This window comes from Cyanistes caeruleus, chromosome 3, assembly GCF_971803275.1.
Source record: "Cyanistes caeruleus chromosome 3, bCyaCae1.hap1.1, whole genome shotgun sequence".
Classification (NCBI taxonomy): Eukaryota; Metazoa; Chordata; class Aves; order Passeriformes; family Paridae; genus Cyanistes; species Cyanistes caeruleus.
This window is the reverse complement of record NC_141703.1, coordinates 59,136,009-59,151,001: the sequence shown is the minus strand read 5'-3', so window position 1 is coordinate 59,151,001 and position 14,993 is coordinate 59,136,009. Positions and strand designations below refer to the sequence as shown.

At 37.2% G+C, this 14,993-nt stretch overlaps 1 protein-coding gene across 2 annotated transcripts in view; it reads left to right on the top strand.

Annotated features, from left to right (window-relative positions):
• Positions 1-14,993, top strand: part of VWA8 (von Willebrand factor A domain containing 8) — a 180,513-nt gene that overhangs the window by 159,896 nt on the left and 5,624 nt on the right. For both annotated transcript variants that reach the window (XM_086881203.1, XM_086881201.1), the window contains exons 40-43: positions 509-617; positions 5,023-5,148; positions 7,001-7,159; positions 14,875-14,973. In XM_086881203.1, coding sequence (XP_086737329.1) covers positions 509-617; positions 5,023-5,148; positions 7,001-7,159; positions 14,875-14,973 — 493 coding nt within the window. The remainder of the gene's footprint in view (positions 1-508; positions 618-5,022; positions 5,149-7,000; positions 7,160-14,874; positions 14,974-14,993) is intronic.

Below are 14,993 nucleotides of genomic sequence, written 5' to 3'. Positions count from 1 at the left end.
ACCAGCATAAGTATTTGAGACAGTTACTATTTGTAGGTCTTCAAGGACAGATTTTATAGTGTGTCTTTACTTAACCTTTGTGTTGAAACATGAATCAGGCTGTGTCTAAAATACTCCTAACAGTGAAGTAATGAATAGACACTCGTGATCCTTTTATGTACAGATAGCAGCACCTGAGACAACAAAACCTTTCAAATTTGATCACATTTTTCAGAACCTTTGATTTACTTCTCAAACTTTAAAGCAGATTAGGAGAGAGTAATAGATTAGTAACTTCAGTAAGTTTTAATGTGATACAGTCCCTGTAGACATTGGTGAACATCTGCCTTATCAAAAATTCAAAAGAGCAGCTGCCACTTCTCTGATTCGTCTCTTCTGTGTGCTGGTTGCAGTCTAAATTTCACTTAAAGTAAATTTACTTAAAGTAAATAAACTTTTACTTTACATAAGTAAATGGAGGATACACTTGTTTCCTAAGCTGTTCTTAGCTTCTTGTTCTTTCCTTTAGATTAAAGGAGATTCAGATGAGTGAATATGATGCATCAACTTATGAAAGGTTCTCTGGAGCAGTCCGACGTCAAGTTCAGTCACTCCGCATCATCTTGGACAATCTGCAGGTAATCTTAGATTCTCTGATAAAGGAACACAGGTAGGTCATTACATTAGCCCCCAAATACTGTCCTGCTAATATTCTGTTAACATCTGGTGGTCATACCTTTGAAGGCTAAAAGCAGGTTCAGGTTATAATCGGTTAGAAAAAGCAGTTTCATATTGCTGTTTTAAAATACAGCCTACAAGTGGATCCCAGTGCTCATCTCTGAGTTACAGTATTCCCATTCCACACCTTACGGAGATTACTTACTCAGGAGCACAGTTTTGTGACAGAAAATGTTACTACACATGAAAAGAATTTGTGAAGATGTGTAGAGCCCAGTCTTTGCCTTTACCTCTGGTCCAAAAGAGTATTTTTTAGCTGCGAAGTGCAAATGCTATAGATTTTAAAAGAGACACCCACTCCATGTAGGAGTTTTACTACATAGGCAGCTGAAAACATGGATTTTTCCCAGGTTTGTTTTTAACTTCTGCTAACAGAAATCAATATAGCCCAGATCTCCTAAGTGGAAACTCACTAAAATGACCCGTTTGCCTTTCTTCTGGTAATTGGTGTGGTGGTTGCTCTGGGATTTTTTAATATTAGTGTTCATAGACAGGGTAAATAAAATTTTAAGTGCATTGTTTCTAGGAGGCATCTGCTAATCTTCAGTGAAAATTAAAGGAAAAGTGATTTACTCGTTATAAGACATATTTGATTATAAATATTTCTGTTAAGGGCTACTAACCACTAGTGTATATATACCTTAGTTTATTAGTCCCTGTGCTGTGTCTTAACCAATAAAACTGAAATACAAAAAGAAACCCCTCAGTATGATAAACAGCCTCCTCCTGAACAAAGAAATCCAATCCCCTGGTATTGCAAGTCAGAAGGGTAATATTTCTTTGCCTTATTTATACCTTTAAGCCTTTATAGCTACAACAGTATTACTATAATCACATATATACACAGAGAACCATTAGCCAGTTTTATTATGAATGTACCAATTCAGAGAACTCCTCCTGTAATGAACATTTAAGTTGTTCATGATTAGGTGATTCATGCACTTAATATGTGTCTCAGTTCAGGACACAGACTTTTGGCTTATAAGGACAGGTCTTTGTTGAGAAGAAAATCAGATGTAAATCTGAGGGTTTTTTCTACAACATTTATATCTAGGTGGATTTTTTGCCATGTTTTTAGTACACACACTATTGGAAGCACACTCTGGGTATAAAATCAGTAAGTGAATCTTCAGTTTTAAGTCTTTGCATTATCTATCCCTTGGAACCAAAATTCTTATGTTCAGGGATCATGTTAATCATAATAAAAAAATAATATATTTTAATATAAGAAGGTATGTCTGCTTGCTTTTTTTAAAATGGTCATTTTAATGTCAAGGCAAAGTCTTATAAGCCACAGTGTTTTATGAGACTTTGCTAATTTCCTGCCAAGACCTGTAACTGCTAACCACAAAGTTAGGAAATTTATGTAATTTATGATGAAATAAATTAAATTAAATTAAATTAAATTAGATTAAATTAAATTAAATTAAATTATGATGAAAAAAACAAATTACTGAATTTGAAAAAGCTAGGAATAGAATAAGAGCAATGGTGAAAGAAAATAAAAGAAAATTTGTAACTGTATGAATTTTTATATAGATTTTGGTAAGATGAACTAGGAAAATGAAGATAAATTATTATAGGAGTTACTTAATCATTCCACATATCTCAAATAAGAAACCAATGGAAAAATCCATTCTAGTAAAATTTGCAACCCAGATGTCTATGTGTTTTTAACTTTGTGAAAATCCCACATTACCTTTTCAATAGAGAGAGTGTTTGGCTTTTTAAGAATGTTTGAGTTTGCTTAGTTTCAGACTGTGTTCAAATAATTAATCCATGTTGTTCCTGGATTTTCCTGCATTTTCTCCTCAATATTGTTAATTTTGTTGGTTTTTTTTTTAACTATTGTTAATTATTTATTTTTATTAATTTCGTTAATTTTAATTATTTATTTTTATTGCTATTTTTGTGGATTTGTTTAAAATATATTCACTTGATTAAATTTTATCTCCCTAGAATCAAGAGGCTGGGATTCAGGTCCAGTTGTCTATGGCTCGCAAAAAGTTAGTAGCAGCAGAAAAAGATTTTTGGAATAGGCAGATCCTTGAAAGTGATACATAAACATAGTCTGAGAATGTAAATTCATTGTTCATTTTGCTTTTTATAACTCACTGATCTCTGTCAGCTCTTTGAACAACGTTATCAAAACATAATGAGATTTTGTTTATCTTCTGTAGAAATAGCAATGCCAGAAGTGCAGGAAATCCTGTCACTGATGGGCTCTTTCTTCTCTCCCCTGAAGCTTGTCTGTCTGAACTCCAAATTCAAAAGGTTATGGTCAGTCAGTCACTTAGACCTTCTTCAATGTTAGGTGACTTGCTTTCCAGAAAGTACTACTCTCATTATTGATTATTGCAGAGAGAATTAGGAGCAACTGTCCCTGTCTGAGATGTCTGAGCACCATTTAGGCCCCTACATTTAAACTGGGCAAACCTGAGCCTGAGTGACTGAGCCTGCTGGGCACTGTCTGCTTTACACCATGCAGGAACTGTCTAGTCATAGAAGCAAGAATAAAATAGTAGCAGTCCTATAATTAGCATGGCTTGGAGAGTTGGAAATATGAAAAACCCTGAGGCCTGTCAGTAGCAGTTTTGTGATTTCAGCAGCTAATGGAACATTTGTGTAATGTTTTCCCAGAAACAAATGCAGACCGCAACTGGCAGTGTTTAATACATCCTCTACCATTACAAGCTACATATTTAGATGTGATAACTTCACATACACAACTTTTTCTCTGACATTTACAGAGATGTAAAGTCACAGCTGTAATTTTTTTAATTATAAATTTAATATACCTATGACATCTTCCAGTGAAAAGAGTTACTGTAGTGGCGCACTGTGATCCATGAAAATGTATCAGAGAACACAACTGGCTGAATTCTCAAGCTCAAAAATCTTACCCACTTTCTCCTTTTGTGATTTACTAAAAGTCTGTGATTTCCATGTTTTTTGGAAAACATTGTTTATGTCTCCCATCAGGAAACATCTGTAAAGCCTTTGATTTTGTTAATCAAAACATTTTTCTGTGGCTTTGTAGTCTTTCTGCTTACTTATTTTCATGGGCAAGTATTCTATTAATCTTGAGCAATTATAGTCAGTAGTCTGTAGTCCAGAACTCCTCTGTACACCAAAACAAAAAACTCATACATTTTGCTTGAAGCAAAATCAAAGATTCCGTGAACCTGAAGAAGTCATTACCTGCCTGTTCAGACTATACAAAACTGTAAAGATTCATCCATTCAAATCCTAGGCCTGCACCTTACTGAGGATTTTTGATGTAAGATTTCCTGCTCATCAGAGAGGAATTGATTTTCATTCCTGAAAATCAATGTTTAAGGCAGTTTGTGTCCTTCTGGATATTTGATTTTCCTCCAGTTGCTGACCAGCAATTTGCTAAGAGGGCAAAAGCGTTATATGTACAGAAATTCAAAATTGTCTTTCCTTTTTGGATTTCCTACTAGGATGAGCAATTTTAACATGAAGATTTAAAGAAATTAAATAAGCCATAAACACCATATATATACAGACTTTGTTGTCTCTAGAGGGATCTTATGCATTATGAACCTATCCTACCTCATGTATGATGAAGCTATCCTTTGAGAATATGCTTAAACATGTTGCTTATGATATCGTAACACTTGAGTCTTCAATCTTAACTGCATGCTCTGTGTACAGGAGTTCCATGAATATTTGAGTTCCTGAATTGTAATGTATTTTCATCAGGTCGGGCTGCAGATAACAGATGTCCTTTTAACTAGAACAAGTGTTTAGTGGACTGTCTTTTGAGAATCACAATTTTAAAAGTAGGTTTTTAAAATACATAATTGATTTATACTGTCAATATTGTTTGAAAAGCAACTGTTTACCATTGCCTAAAGTGGATGCTCTTTAGTTTCACCTTTATGTCACCCAATGACTTTTTTTCTATTCTGTGTCAATTGAAAACACCTAACAAATGGTCAGTTATGTGTGTCCCTTCAGTTGTATGTATTTCTGAGCAGGCTTGCCACATTTTCAGCATATTTGGAAGGGTTAACATTTCTGCTGTTCACAGTTAAACTCTCATAAATGAAACTACTGAAAAAAGACCAAGTTACAGAGGGAATATATTCTTTGTCAGTGTTGAATTTTCTTTCAGAGAAGAAGACCAGGACAGCTGTGAACATGTGTTTGGATTTTCTTTGACTTATGCCAAAACTATCACATCATTACAAAGAAATTAACGTGTATGTCATGTGCAGTAGGTCTTAAATTGTCTAACACACACTCACATCACTGACTAAGATTTTTTTTCTTTTGTAGGCCAAGGGTAAAGAAAGACAATGGCTGAGACACCAAGCTGTTGGAGAGCTAGATGATGCCAAAATCATTGATGGGCTGACAGGAGAAAAAGCCATATATAAACGACGTGGAGAACTTGAGCCACAAGTAAGTATCCAGCAAGAACCAGGGAAAGGTGGAAAAGAGCTTGACTAGTTTGCTGATTTCATAGTGGCTCTATAGTGTCTGTGCTTGGGGTTTGAGTAGGTTATATGGATGAGAAACTCAAAAAAATATCTCTAGCTTGGGATGTGCCTGACACAGAGGCAACCACAGGATGGAAGGTTTTCTGTACCTCTTCATATAGTGTTGCATGAATATTTCCTGTTGGCCACCCTCAGAGAGAGGACACCAATCTAGGTAGTGTTAAATTTTGATCCAATGTAACAGTTTTTTAAATTCTTATTTTGTATTTTAATGGCCAGGAGGCAATTTGCAGAAAACATTTATTTTGTTTGCTTTTACAGAAAAAAGGAAAATATTTTCTCACTAACTTAATTTTTGTTAACAAATATGTTGATCCCCAAGGAAGTTTTTTTAAAAAAAAGTGGTTTACAAATGCATTTTACTTATTCCATGGTATATAAATAATTTCAACTTCCACAGATACTTGGATTTACAAGAATAAAAATTATGATGAAAAAAAAAGGGTGAGGAAAAGCGATTAAGATATGATAAAGCTGACTGTCCTATGGCCCAACTCAGCCAATCCTCTTAGAAGGCTTTACAGTTAGACCTATGTGAGTCAGCAACAGAGAAACCACTTGAATCAGACCAACTAAACCTGACCAAAACTAGTGGGGCTAGTCCATAATACTTGACAGTAGTACTTAATGTCAGATTGCAGTTTTTAAGTACACTAAGTTTTTTTTGTAAATGGCTGAGTACAGCATCTTTTTGCATGTCAGCTACCCACATGTGATAAATCCCTAGTATTATTTTTTTATGCTGTTTGGTCCTTACATTGCTTTGAATGATTTATGGAATTTGGCACTGTTTGTGTGAAAGATCAGTAAGGGAAAAGTTATTGAATCCTCAATTCTCATTTGTTTCAAAACGTGTTTACTCAATGTATCAATTTTAATGCTTTGGAAAAATTACTCAATTAGGCAAAAAAAGGCACCTTTAAGTGCGTGCATAAAAATCAAAATAAATGTAGGATTTAATGGGCCTTCTCTTCTTTTGTTCCTGGGAGGACAGGGATGTCACAGTCTATTGAAAGAATAGTTAAAAGAATAAAGTACACAAATCCTCTCCAGGTAAAAGGAACATTTTAGCTATTTGTTTATATTGTGACTGGTTATTTTGTCAGATCATCCTTAATAGCTTCATACTTGAATCCAGACACATCTCATTGCATGCTAAATAAAACACCTCCCTTGAATGTACTGTGCCAAAAATTGTTAGAACAGATGGGATTTGTTTTCAGGAAAAAATAATGATTTCAGCATTAGAATGAAGATGGAACTAGTAGTTAATCAGAACAAGATTTCAAACATTTTTGGAATGTTCTTAACCTCAACAGACAAGTTTTTACAGTCATATACAGTCCCTGTTAGTACAGCACATGAAGGAAAAGCATTTCCATCATAAACCTCATCAGAAAGAGTAAATTTAAGAGTTTCTTTACTGAAACAAAATGTTAAGAATCAAAACTGAAACAGAAAAAGTATTTTTCTGACAAGCATGTGTGGAATTTTTTGAGGTATTTTGTTTCCAGTCATTGAAGGTGCAGGAAAGCAAAGAGCTATCTCTCAAAGAACTGGTTTGAAAGAGAAAAATAGCTGTGTTTTTGTTTCTGAAAAAAAACACACCAACAACAAAACTGAACAATGTTTGCTGGATAAAATTTTCTAGATTTCTGAAGTGTATTGGGTTCTCTGTCTGGAATATTTTATCTTTACTGATGTTCGGCTTTCCCATTTCTACTGGGTTTAGTTCTGTTGTGTTTCCCTGTTAGCTGGGGAGCCCTCAGCAAAAGCCCAAGCGCCTGCGCCTGGTGGTGGATGTTTCCGGCAGCATGTACCGCTTCAACGGGGTGGATGGGCGGCTGGAGCGCTCCATGGAGGCTGTCTGCATGGTCATGGAAGCTTTTGAGAATTATGAGCACAAATTCAAGGTAATTGCAGCTGGGCTGGGAGCTCTGTGGTTATTGCACAGACTGTGTGCAGCAGTGGAAAAAGTGTTTCAGCAGTCAGTCTAGCCAAAGAATATTATTCATTCCCACAAGGAAATAAGGACATTAATCTATTTCTAGCAACCTGAAAAATAATACTAGTGAAAGGGTAAGAAACATTACACATTTCACCAGGGGAGTATTCAATCTAAGATTTTGATTTAGTGAGATTTTCTGGGTTTTTTTTCTGGTTTTATCTGTTTCTTTGAGAACAAACACTTCAGCCGACAAAACACAAGTAAATATGAGCTTCAGGACATGCAGAGGTACCACGTCCTTCCATCCACCCAGAGTGCACACAGCAGTACTTGGTCATGGGAAGAGACCAGACTTCTTTGTCCCTTCTCTCTTCTAGCTAACTAAAACCTTGAAATAATTTCTTGTACTGAAACATACTAGGTTCCAAATGTTATTTAATGGTAGCCTGAAAATTAAATGTAAATAAGTGTAATACTCCTTTTGTCTCAGTAAGCCTAAACAAAGTCTATGCCATGTTATTTTAGCCATAAAGAAGACAGGAATGGCAGTCTTCAGGTAATTCTGGACGTACCCTGTGTTTAATGGATGAACAGACAGAATCCACAAATCCACTGCCTTTGTTAAAGAGCATATCAAACATAAGAATTAAAATACATCTGAATAAAATGTAGAATCTCCTAAGCAAATTTAATAGAAACTTAGTCCAGATCAACTCAGTCAGGTCTGCTTCACCTTGTTCCTCCAACAACATAATTCTGCAGGTTTCTGTTCTTCCACAGAATCTCATGTACAAAATCAAGCATGTGCTTTTAGAATGTCTTCTAAAGTACAATCATGCACACTTCTATTTTTCAAGAGAAAAGTCTATAAAAAGAGACAGGCATTATGTTTTTTCCTAAGAAAACAAGACGTGCTACCATCTTCTTTGGCAGTAATGCTTTCTTGCCCTTAAACTTTCTTAAACACAGCATGCTGCAGAATTTCAAACAAATTTTGGTTTGAAAATATGGTTTTGATCCCAAAGTCACCGCATTCCTGGAAACAGAATAAAAATAGTCTAATCCTGTTGGAGGAAAGTGCTGTAACCATAAACTTCTATCTTAGCCCAGAAAAGCCATGTGGGAGTTCAATGTAATTTAAAAAATAATTGGAAATCAGGGCTTTACTGGTTCTGCTGTTCATGTATCTCCTGCTCACTGATAATAGAAAAGTTAAGGACAAATATTTACAGTGACAGTGCAATTATACAGCATGATTTGTGTAGCTTGGTAAATCAGATATATCTGAGCGACACACTGTATGGCAAAATGCAGGATCATCCCCACAGAAAAGTAATGGGCACAAGGATAAATATCATAAACTGTAGTGTAGTCAACATGGTTTTGAAAAGCCAAGTAAGGTATCTATATGTGTGTGACAAGCAAGGTTGGTTGGTTGGTTGGTTGGTTGGTTGGTAGTGATGCCAAAGGCACCTTGGCCAAAAGCAATTGACAAAATCCCTCGTCAGAGACTTTGGGGGATAAAAGGAAAATCCTTAAGAGAAAGAAAATATTGATAAAATATAGGAAACTGATTGGTTATTTTTTAGTGGCTCAGTGGTGGAGCTGTATTGGGATCTGTGCCAGAGTCCATGCTGTTATGTTGTTCTATATATCTCTAAGTGATCTGTTAAAAGGGATGAATACTGAGGTGCCGGAAGTTGCTAATTATGTGAAGTTATTTGAGAAAATAAGAATGGAAATCCAGCTGTAAGAAGCTGGAGAAGGACCTGGACATAAATGATGACTGGGAAATAAAATAGTGCGTGGTTTGAGTGCTTTTAGATGTAAAGTGCGGCAGGTGGAAGAAAATAATTTTGATTTTAAATTGAGAAAGTCTCAGCTTTCTGTGAGGCCTCACTCCCAGCTATAGACTGGTGCCCAACAAAGATATCTTGTAATTATGTTGTGTGGTTCTTGTCAAAAAAGCTAATAGAATGTTCTAAACTATTACCAAAAGAAGAGAGAAGAAAGGAGAATGCATGAGAATGTTGCTATAAACATCCATAGTGCATTCACATTAGGAGTAATGTGTGCAATTTTGCTCCCCCATCTCACAAAAAATCTTGTAGCACTGAAAAAGAAGAGGGTAACAAAGATTGCAAAGGGTGTGGAAGTGCCCCTGTACAAGGAGTGACTAAATAACCAAACAAGTCACTTAGTAAGAGCAGCTCAGTGTGGAGGAGATAAAAATCAAGGAGCCAATAAAATCTTGACTAACACAGAAATGGTGACCAGGGGACAATTGTTCATTATGCTCTTATTTTAAACAATGAATTATGTTACATTCACACAGCTGAGGAAAATGACTTAAAAAGCGATAACACTGGAGAAGGATATAGCACAATGGCAGATAACCATTTGTCCTTATTTCTCGTGCAGCTCTAAAGCTGAGAGCCCAGAACACTCAAGTGCATGGTAAAGGAATGACATGTAGAACTAGACATGCAGCCAGTACATTGTGGAGAATTAATTAAGATCATTGCAAACTCTCTTCAGTTCTGAGATTTTAAAATCTATGGTCAGGCTTCAGAGAGAAGGAATGGCAGTGATTTTTTTTTTTTTTTAACTATCTCTGACTCCATTCTGTACAACTGTTGACACTTTGCATGATGCTGCTGATTTTTTCCCAGGACAAAGCTGAAGGTTTGGTATGTCTGCAAAAATAGCATACATTTCTCATATCTAAGGGAGGAGCCATTTGAAAAAGAAGAACACACAACTGTGTAGTGTGCAATTAAAAATCTGCAGTTTATCATTTTTTTCTTCCTTCCTTTTTCTTATTCTCTTCTTCCCTGGTTTTATAAAAATAAAGGCCTTTTTTGGCCTTCAGATATGCCTTCTGTTATCTGTTCCTGTTGTAGCCCCATCTGCATGGCTCACAACAGCATATGCTACAAATTTGAGGGGTATCTTGTAAAACAGGTGTTGAACCAAAGGGATCATCTAGCTTGTTAAGCAAAGGGGATTTACATAGTAAAGTTCTCTTCAGCTGTCTAACTGCAGTGCAGACTTTGAAAAGCAATTCCTGGCTTTTGCTCAGGATGACTTTTCTGATGCTGCTTAGTTTACTTCTCTGCTAAATATGGTTGTGAATTAATCAGATGATCTGGCTTTTCCTTGGCTGTTTTATCCTACCCAGCTTGAGTTTTCCCCATGGGTGGTACCCCTTGGTATCAGGGATGATGTTGACTGTCTGATGATCTTAACAGCACTGAGTGAAGGTAGAAAATAGTTTCTTCTTGCCTTCTTATACAGGAGAGGTGAGTATTGGGTATGTGACAGCACCAAGCGGGTAATAAAGTTACCTTTTATAAAGTCAGACAAGTGCAGCAGGTATTTCTCAGCTTTTTATGCTCATGTGGGACATCTGCCCTACTTGCATTTCCCATAAGTGCAGATAGTGAATCATTCCTTGTCAAGGGGAAAACAGGAGGCTCATCTTCTGAATAGCCCATCTTAAGTGCCAATTGTTTGAAAATGCACAGAAGGGCAGATTATTCTCTTTTTTATCTGAAGTAGTACTATGTCTGTCACAAACTGTATGTTTTTATATCATCCCCGATTACCATGATTTGCACACATTATGGCAGATTGAGGAGGCATGTCCAGTAAATTATCCAGCAGCAATTTTATGGAGCCTTAAAAATATTGTGACCCAATAAATAGCATATTATGTAACTGGTGGGAAAATCCTGAATTGTTATTTATAGCTGTATTAAAGAGGAATTGAAGATTTTATATGCCTCTTTTAGCATTCTGTGTTTGTAAAATTTACTGTGGAGGCAACACTGCTAATTCAGGAAAAGAAGAAATGGTCCACGTTTGGCAGAATAGTTTCTTTTAAATAATAAACAAAAGGTTTGAAATAAATTCAGAAAAATAGGAAGTTCAGCGTTGTCCAAAGAAGAGATGAATTTATAAAGATCTAGCCCTCCAGCAGAGTCTAATCCACACTGCCTTTTACATTCAGCACACATCTTCTTTCAGCTTTTTAAATGCCTTCAGAAATGAAACCTTTTGGCATGGCAGCTGCAGAAGACAAAGTCTTCCATTTTACCCATTTTAGGCAGCAGCAACCATCCATTCAGTGCAAAATGTGACAGTGGAACAGAGATTGTTTTAACCTTTCCCTATGGAAAGAAACCAACAAAATGATGCTATTTCAAGATACATGTTTACATGTTGTGTACTCTGAATAGAGGGCTCCTTGTCTCAGTGTACCTGAGGCTATTGGAAAACAAGCTCCTGTGTACCACAATAATCTATTATTTCAATTAAGCTGCACTACAGCAAATGTATTTTGCTGCTGGATTTGTCTTGAGAGCCTTTGCTTGCAATTTCGTAAAACAAAACCAAAGTCAGTTCCAAGTAAGATTGTATCTTGGCTTTTCTCTCACTCATAACTCCATCCACATAAATCCTCCTTAGGGAATTTATAGGGAAAATAGCATCAGATTTGATCCTTGCTTTTCACAGGCCCTTCTTCTGTGCTTATCTTTAGCTGCTGCAAAGGAAGGAAACTGGTTTTGACACAGTCTGCATGCACCTGCATGTGTTGGGGTTCCCAGTTGACCAGGACTGTGGAGCTGTCTGCACCTTTTCTTTACAACAAGTGCACCAAGATAATATGAAATCACTAAGAATTCATTTACTAGAACATAAAAGAGGGGGTGATAATCATTTACTGCAAGAAAGAGATTTTAATTCTTTTCCATTTCAGAGTGAGCTTTGCTCCAGTTTTTCTCCTCTCCCAAAATCTGTTTTCCTAAATTTTGACAGACTCCATACATTCCACTGGGCAAATATCTCCCTTCTGTCACCTGTAGATCTTTTCTGTGAGCCTACTCTCATCCCCTTCTCAGGGATGGTCTCCCACCCTGCAGTCTTATGTTGATTTAAGTCAATCCAAGTCAGTGCAGCTACATTCCCTTGCTGTGAATTCATCCAACCTCAAAGTTTGGGGAGCTGAGCTTCTCACACTCATTAGATTTTGGCTACTCCTGGTCCTTGACCTGGCTTCCAGAGGGATCAGGGGACCATGAGGACCAGTGCACGAGGGCTGTTGACCACAGAGTCTCTATTCCCCCGCACAGCAAGCCCTCACTCTGTTTTTCAGGAGGCCCTACTTGACCCAGAATGCAGCAGTCAGGATTAATCAAATAGCTACTTCTTCCCTGCTGCCTCACCACACATTTTAAAATCACAAATAGCATAGTAAGCTGTCAGCAAAGAAACAAGGAAACTGATAACATCTGTTAAAGATAAGCATGCATATTGAGTGCATGCATGGGCACACACAAAGAACACTAAGCAGCTCTCTGAGCAGGGAGCAGACAGGACATGATGTTCTCAGGTGGATGCCTTTCTGTGCCTGCAATAGTTTGCTCAGATCATTTCAGCCTCACCTTGCCTGTAACCAAGTTGTCTGTTCCCACCTTGTGCAAGAATGTGGAGGGGCCCTACTGTAGGGTCAACATCTAGTGTTTCATCTAGGAGATAGAGCAATTCCCCTTACACAGGCTGTCACACTGAGTTTAAACTCAGACTGGTTGAAATGAAAGCTTGTTCTGTTACTGGTGTATGTCAAGAACCGCAAGGATATTCCCAAACAGCAAAGTTTGGCCTATTCCCATGAACTCAGTATGGCAGAGCTGACACAAAGACAGCCAGTGGGAGACATCCATAAAGCCAGGAAGGGGCTTTCTATGAAGGGATAGGCCTTTCTACACAGGAGAATGGCAGCATTTTGCTTTACATAGTTTGTTGATTTCAAAGTGATACTGAATGCAAAACTGCTCAGCAGAGGATGTGCAAGGTTTCATAATTAAGAGCCTGCCCTGAAGATGTGTGGGCATTTCTGACATTGCATAAGAACCACGAGCACTGTATATTTTCTGCTTCATTAAACCTCTGCTTTATTTAGTTCCTCTGATTTAAATAGTCTCTAATTTTTAAAACAATACTCATGCACACATTCCTTGTGCATGGTTCAGGTTTTATTAAACAGGATATATTCCTGTTTTATTTAGGAAGTATGTTGAATGTAACCTCAGCATTATTCTCAAAATTTGTATATTTTCATTTGCCATGTGTTCATATCCATCAAGAAAGAGTCTGAAACATTATTGGTGATAAGAAATAGGTTTTGAAGAGAAAGCATGTGGCAGACTAAAAGCTTTACATGAGGCTGGGTAGCAAATACTAGACATGTGAGAGCTGAGGAGAGCAGAAATGGGAAAATCCAACAGAGCAGAACTAAATGAGATTGTGTGAGGAGTAGATTATATAAAGATTTCTTAGGGGAAGGAAGTCTGGTTTATGTGGAGCTGTCACAAAATGGTCTGACCCTGGGTGAAATAATTTACAGTATGTGGCACGTTTGCTCTTTTACAGAGCAAGGTGTCACCTTTTAAAGTGTTGTTCCAGCTGCTCTAGCTTTCTTTTTATATATTTATAAGCAAATTTGTGATGTGGAAACCAAAAGAGCTTTGTCTGTAAAGACTGCCATGTCTCCTCTCTCTAGGACCTGACTTATACCAAGTAAAGTGTTTTTCAATAGGTAAGAAAAGACAGAAAAACTTTGAGGAATAGGCCTGCCTTTTACCAAATTATTATGTGGGAATTAGGGATGGCAAACCCAGCAGGAACCTGTAATAGTACTTGAAAAAAAGGAAACAGAAAGGTAAAATACCGCATCAGGGCTCCCTGTCAAGTAAAGACAGGTCTGTGCCAGCTAGGCAGGGGAAAATCCAGGCATGTTCATGCTGAGGAATTGCCAGCTCAGGTCTCTCTGGGCTCAGATTCTGTACACTATGCTCTCTTGCTTGGTGCAGACAGCTCTTAAATACATTTTTGTCCTGCTCGTGAATTCTCCCCGGGGTGACTGCCACATCCACAACACAAAGGGCAGATCAGGACCTTGCCATAACTCAGCTTGTCTTGGTTTTCATGTAACAACAAGGAAGCTCTCACATAAAACAGAGGCCTTTGCAATACTGTGTTATTTGTTCAACAGGATATTTGAACTACTGTGCTTCTACATGTCAGTTTTGCAGCATCTCGCAGGAGAATGATGTGCACACCATCTCCTTTGAAAACATACAGGGGCTCTTGGAATTTGCTCCTCTACATACTTTCAGCAGTAGCTTTGATCTATTATGCACAAAAATAAGGAGTGCTGATTTTCAAGAAAGGGGACTTGTAATTTTTTTTTTTTTCAGAGCAGAATGAGGTCACCAAAAAGATTCATCAAACAAGGAGCTACTCTCAAACAATGTGCTTCTTGTTTGTCAGACTCAAGAGAATGAAAATTGCTGCTTTAAAATAAATACATGGACAATGTGAGAGGGCAAGGTCTTGATACTCCACATCACTGCTCTGTAGTTGGTGGGATGATGTGAAAAACAAACCATGGAAATAAGGAACTGTTCCTTCATTTCATTATTTAGCAATTCTTTCCTATGTTTTCGTGTCAGTGAGAAATTGTGAGTAGTTCCCTTAAGCAGCTCATAAACAGAAAAAGGGAACAGTTGAGGTCTTTTGTTGAAAATTGCAAATTGCCTTTGATCTGTCTTATGTCATTGTGAGCCAAGGGCCACTTGTGACTAACAGGTGACTGATGATGTTTCTGTCTTGTAGTACGACATTGTTGGACATTCAGGAGATGGCTTCAACATTGCTTTGGTTGGGAGTGACAAAGTTCCCAAGAACAATAAGCAAAGATTGGAGATTCTTAAGGTAAATCCTACTGATATGTG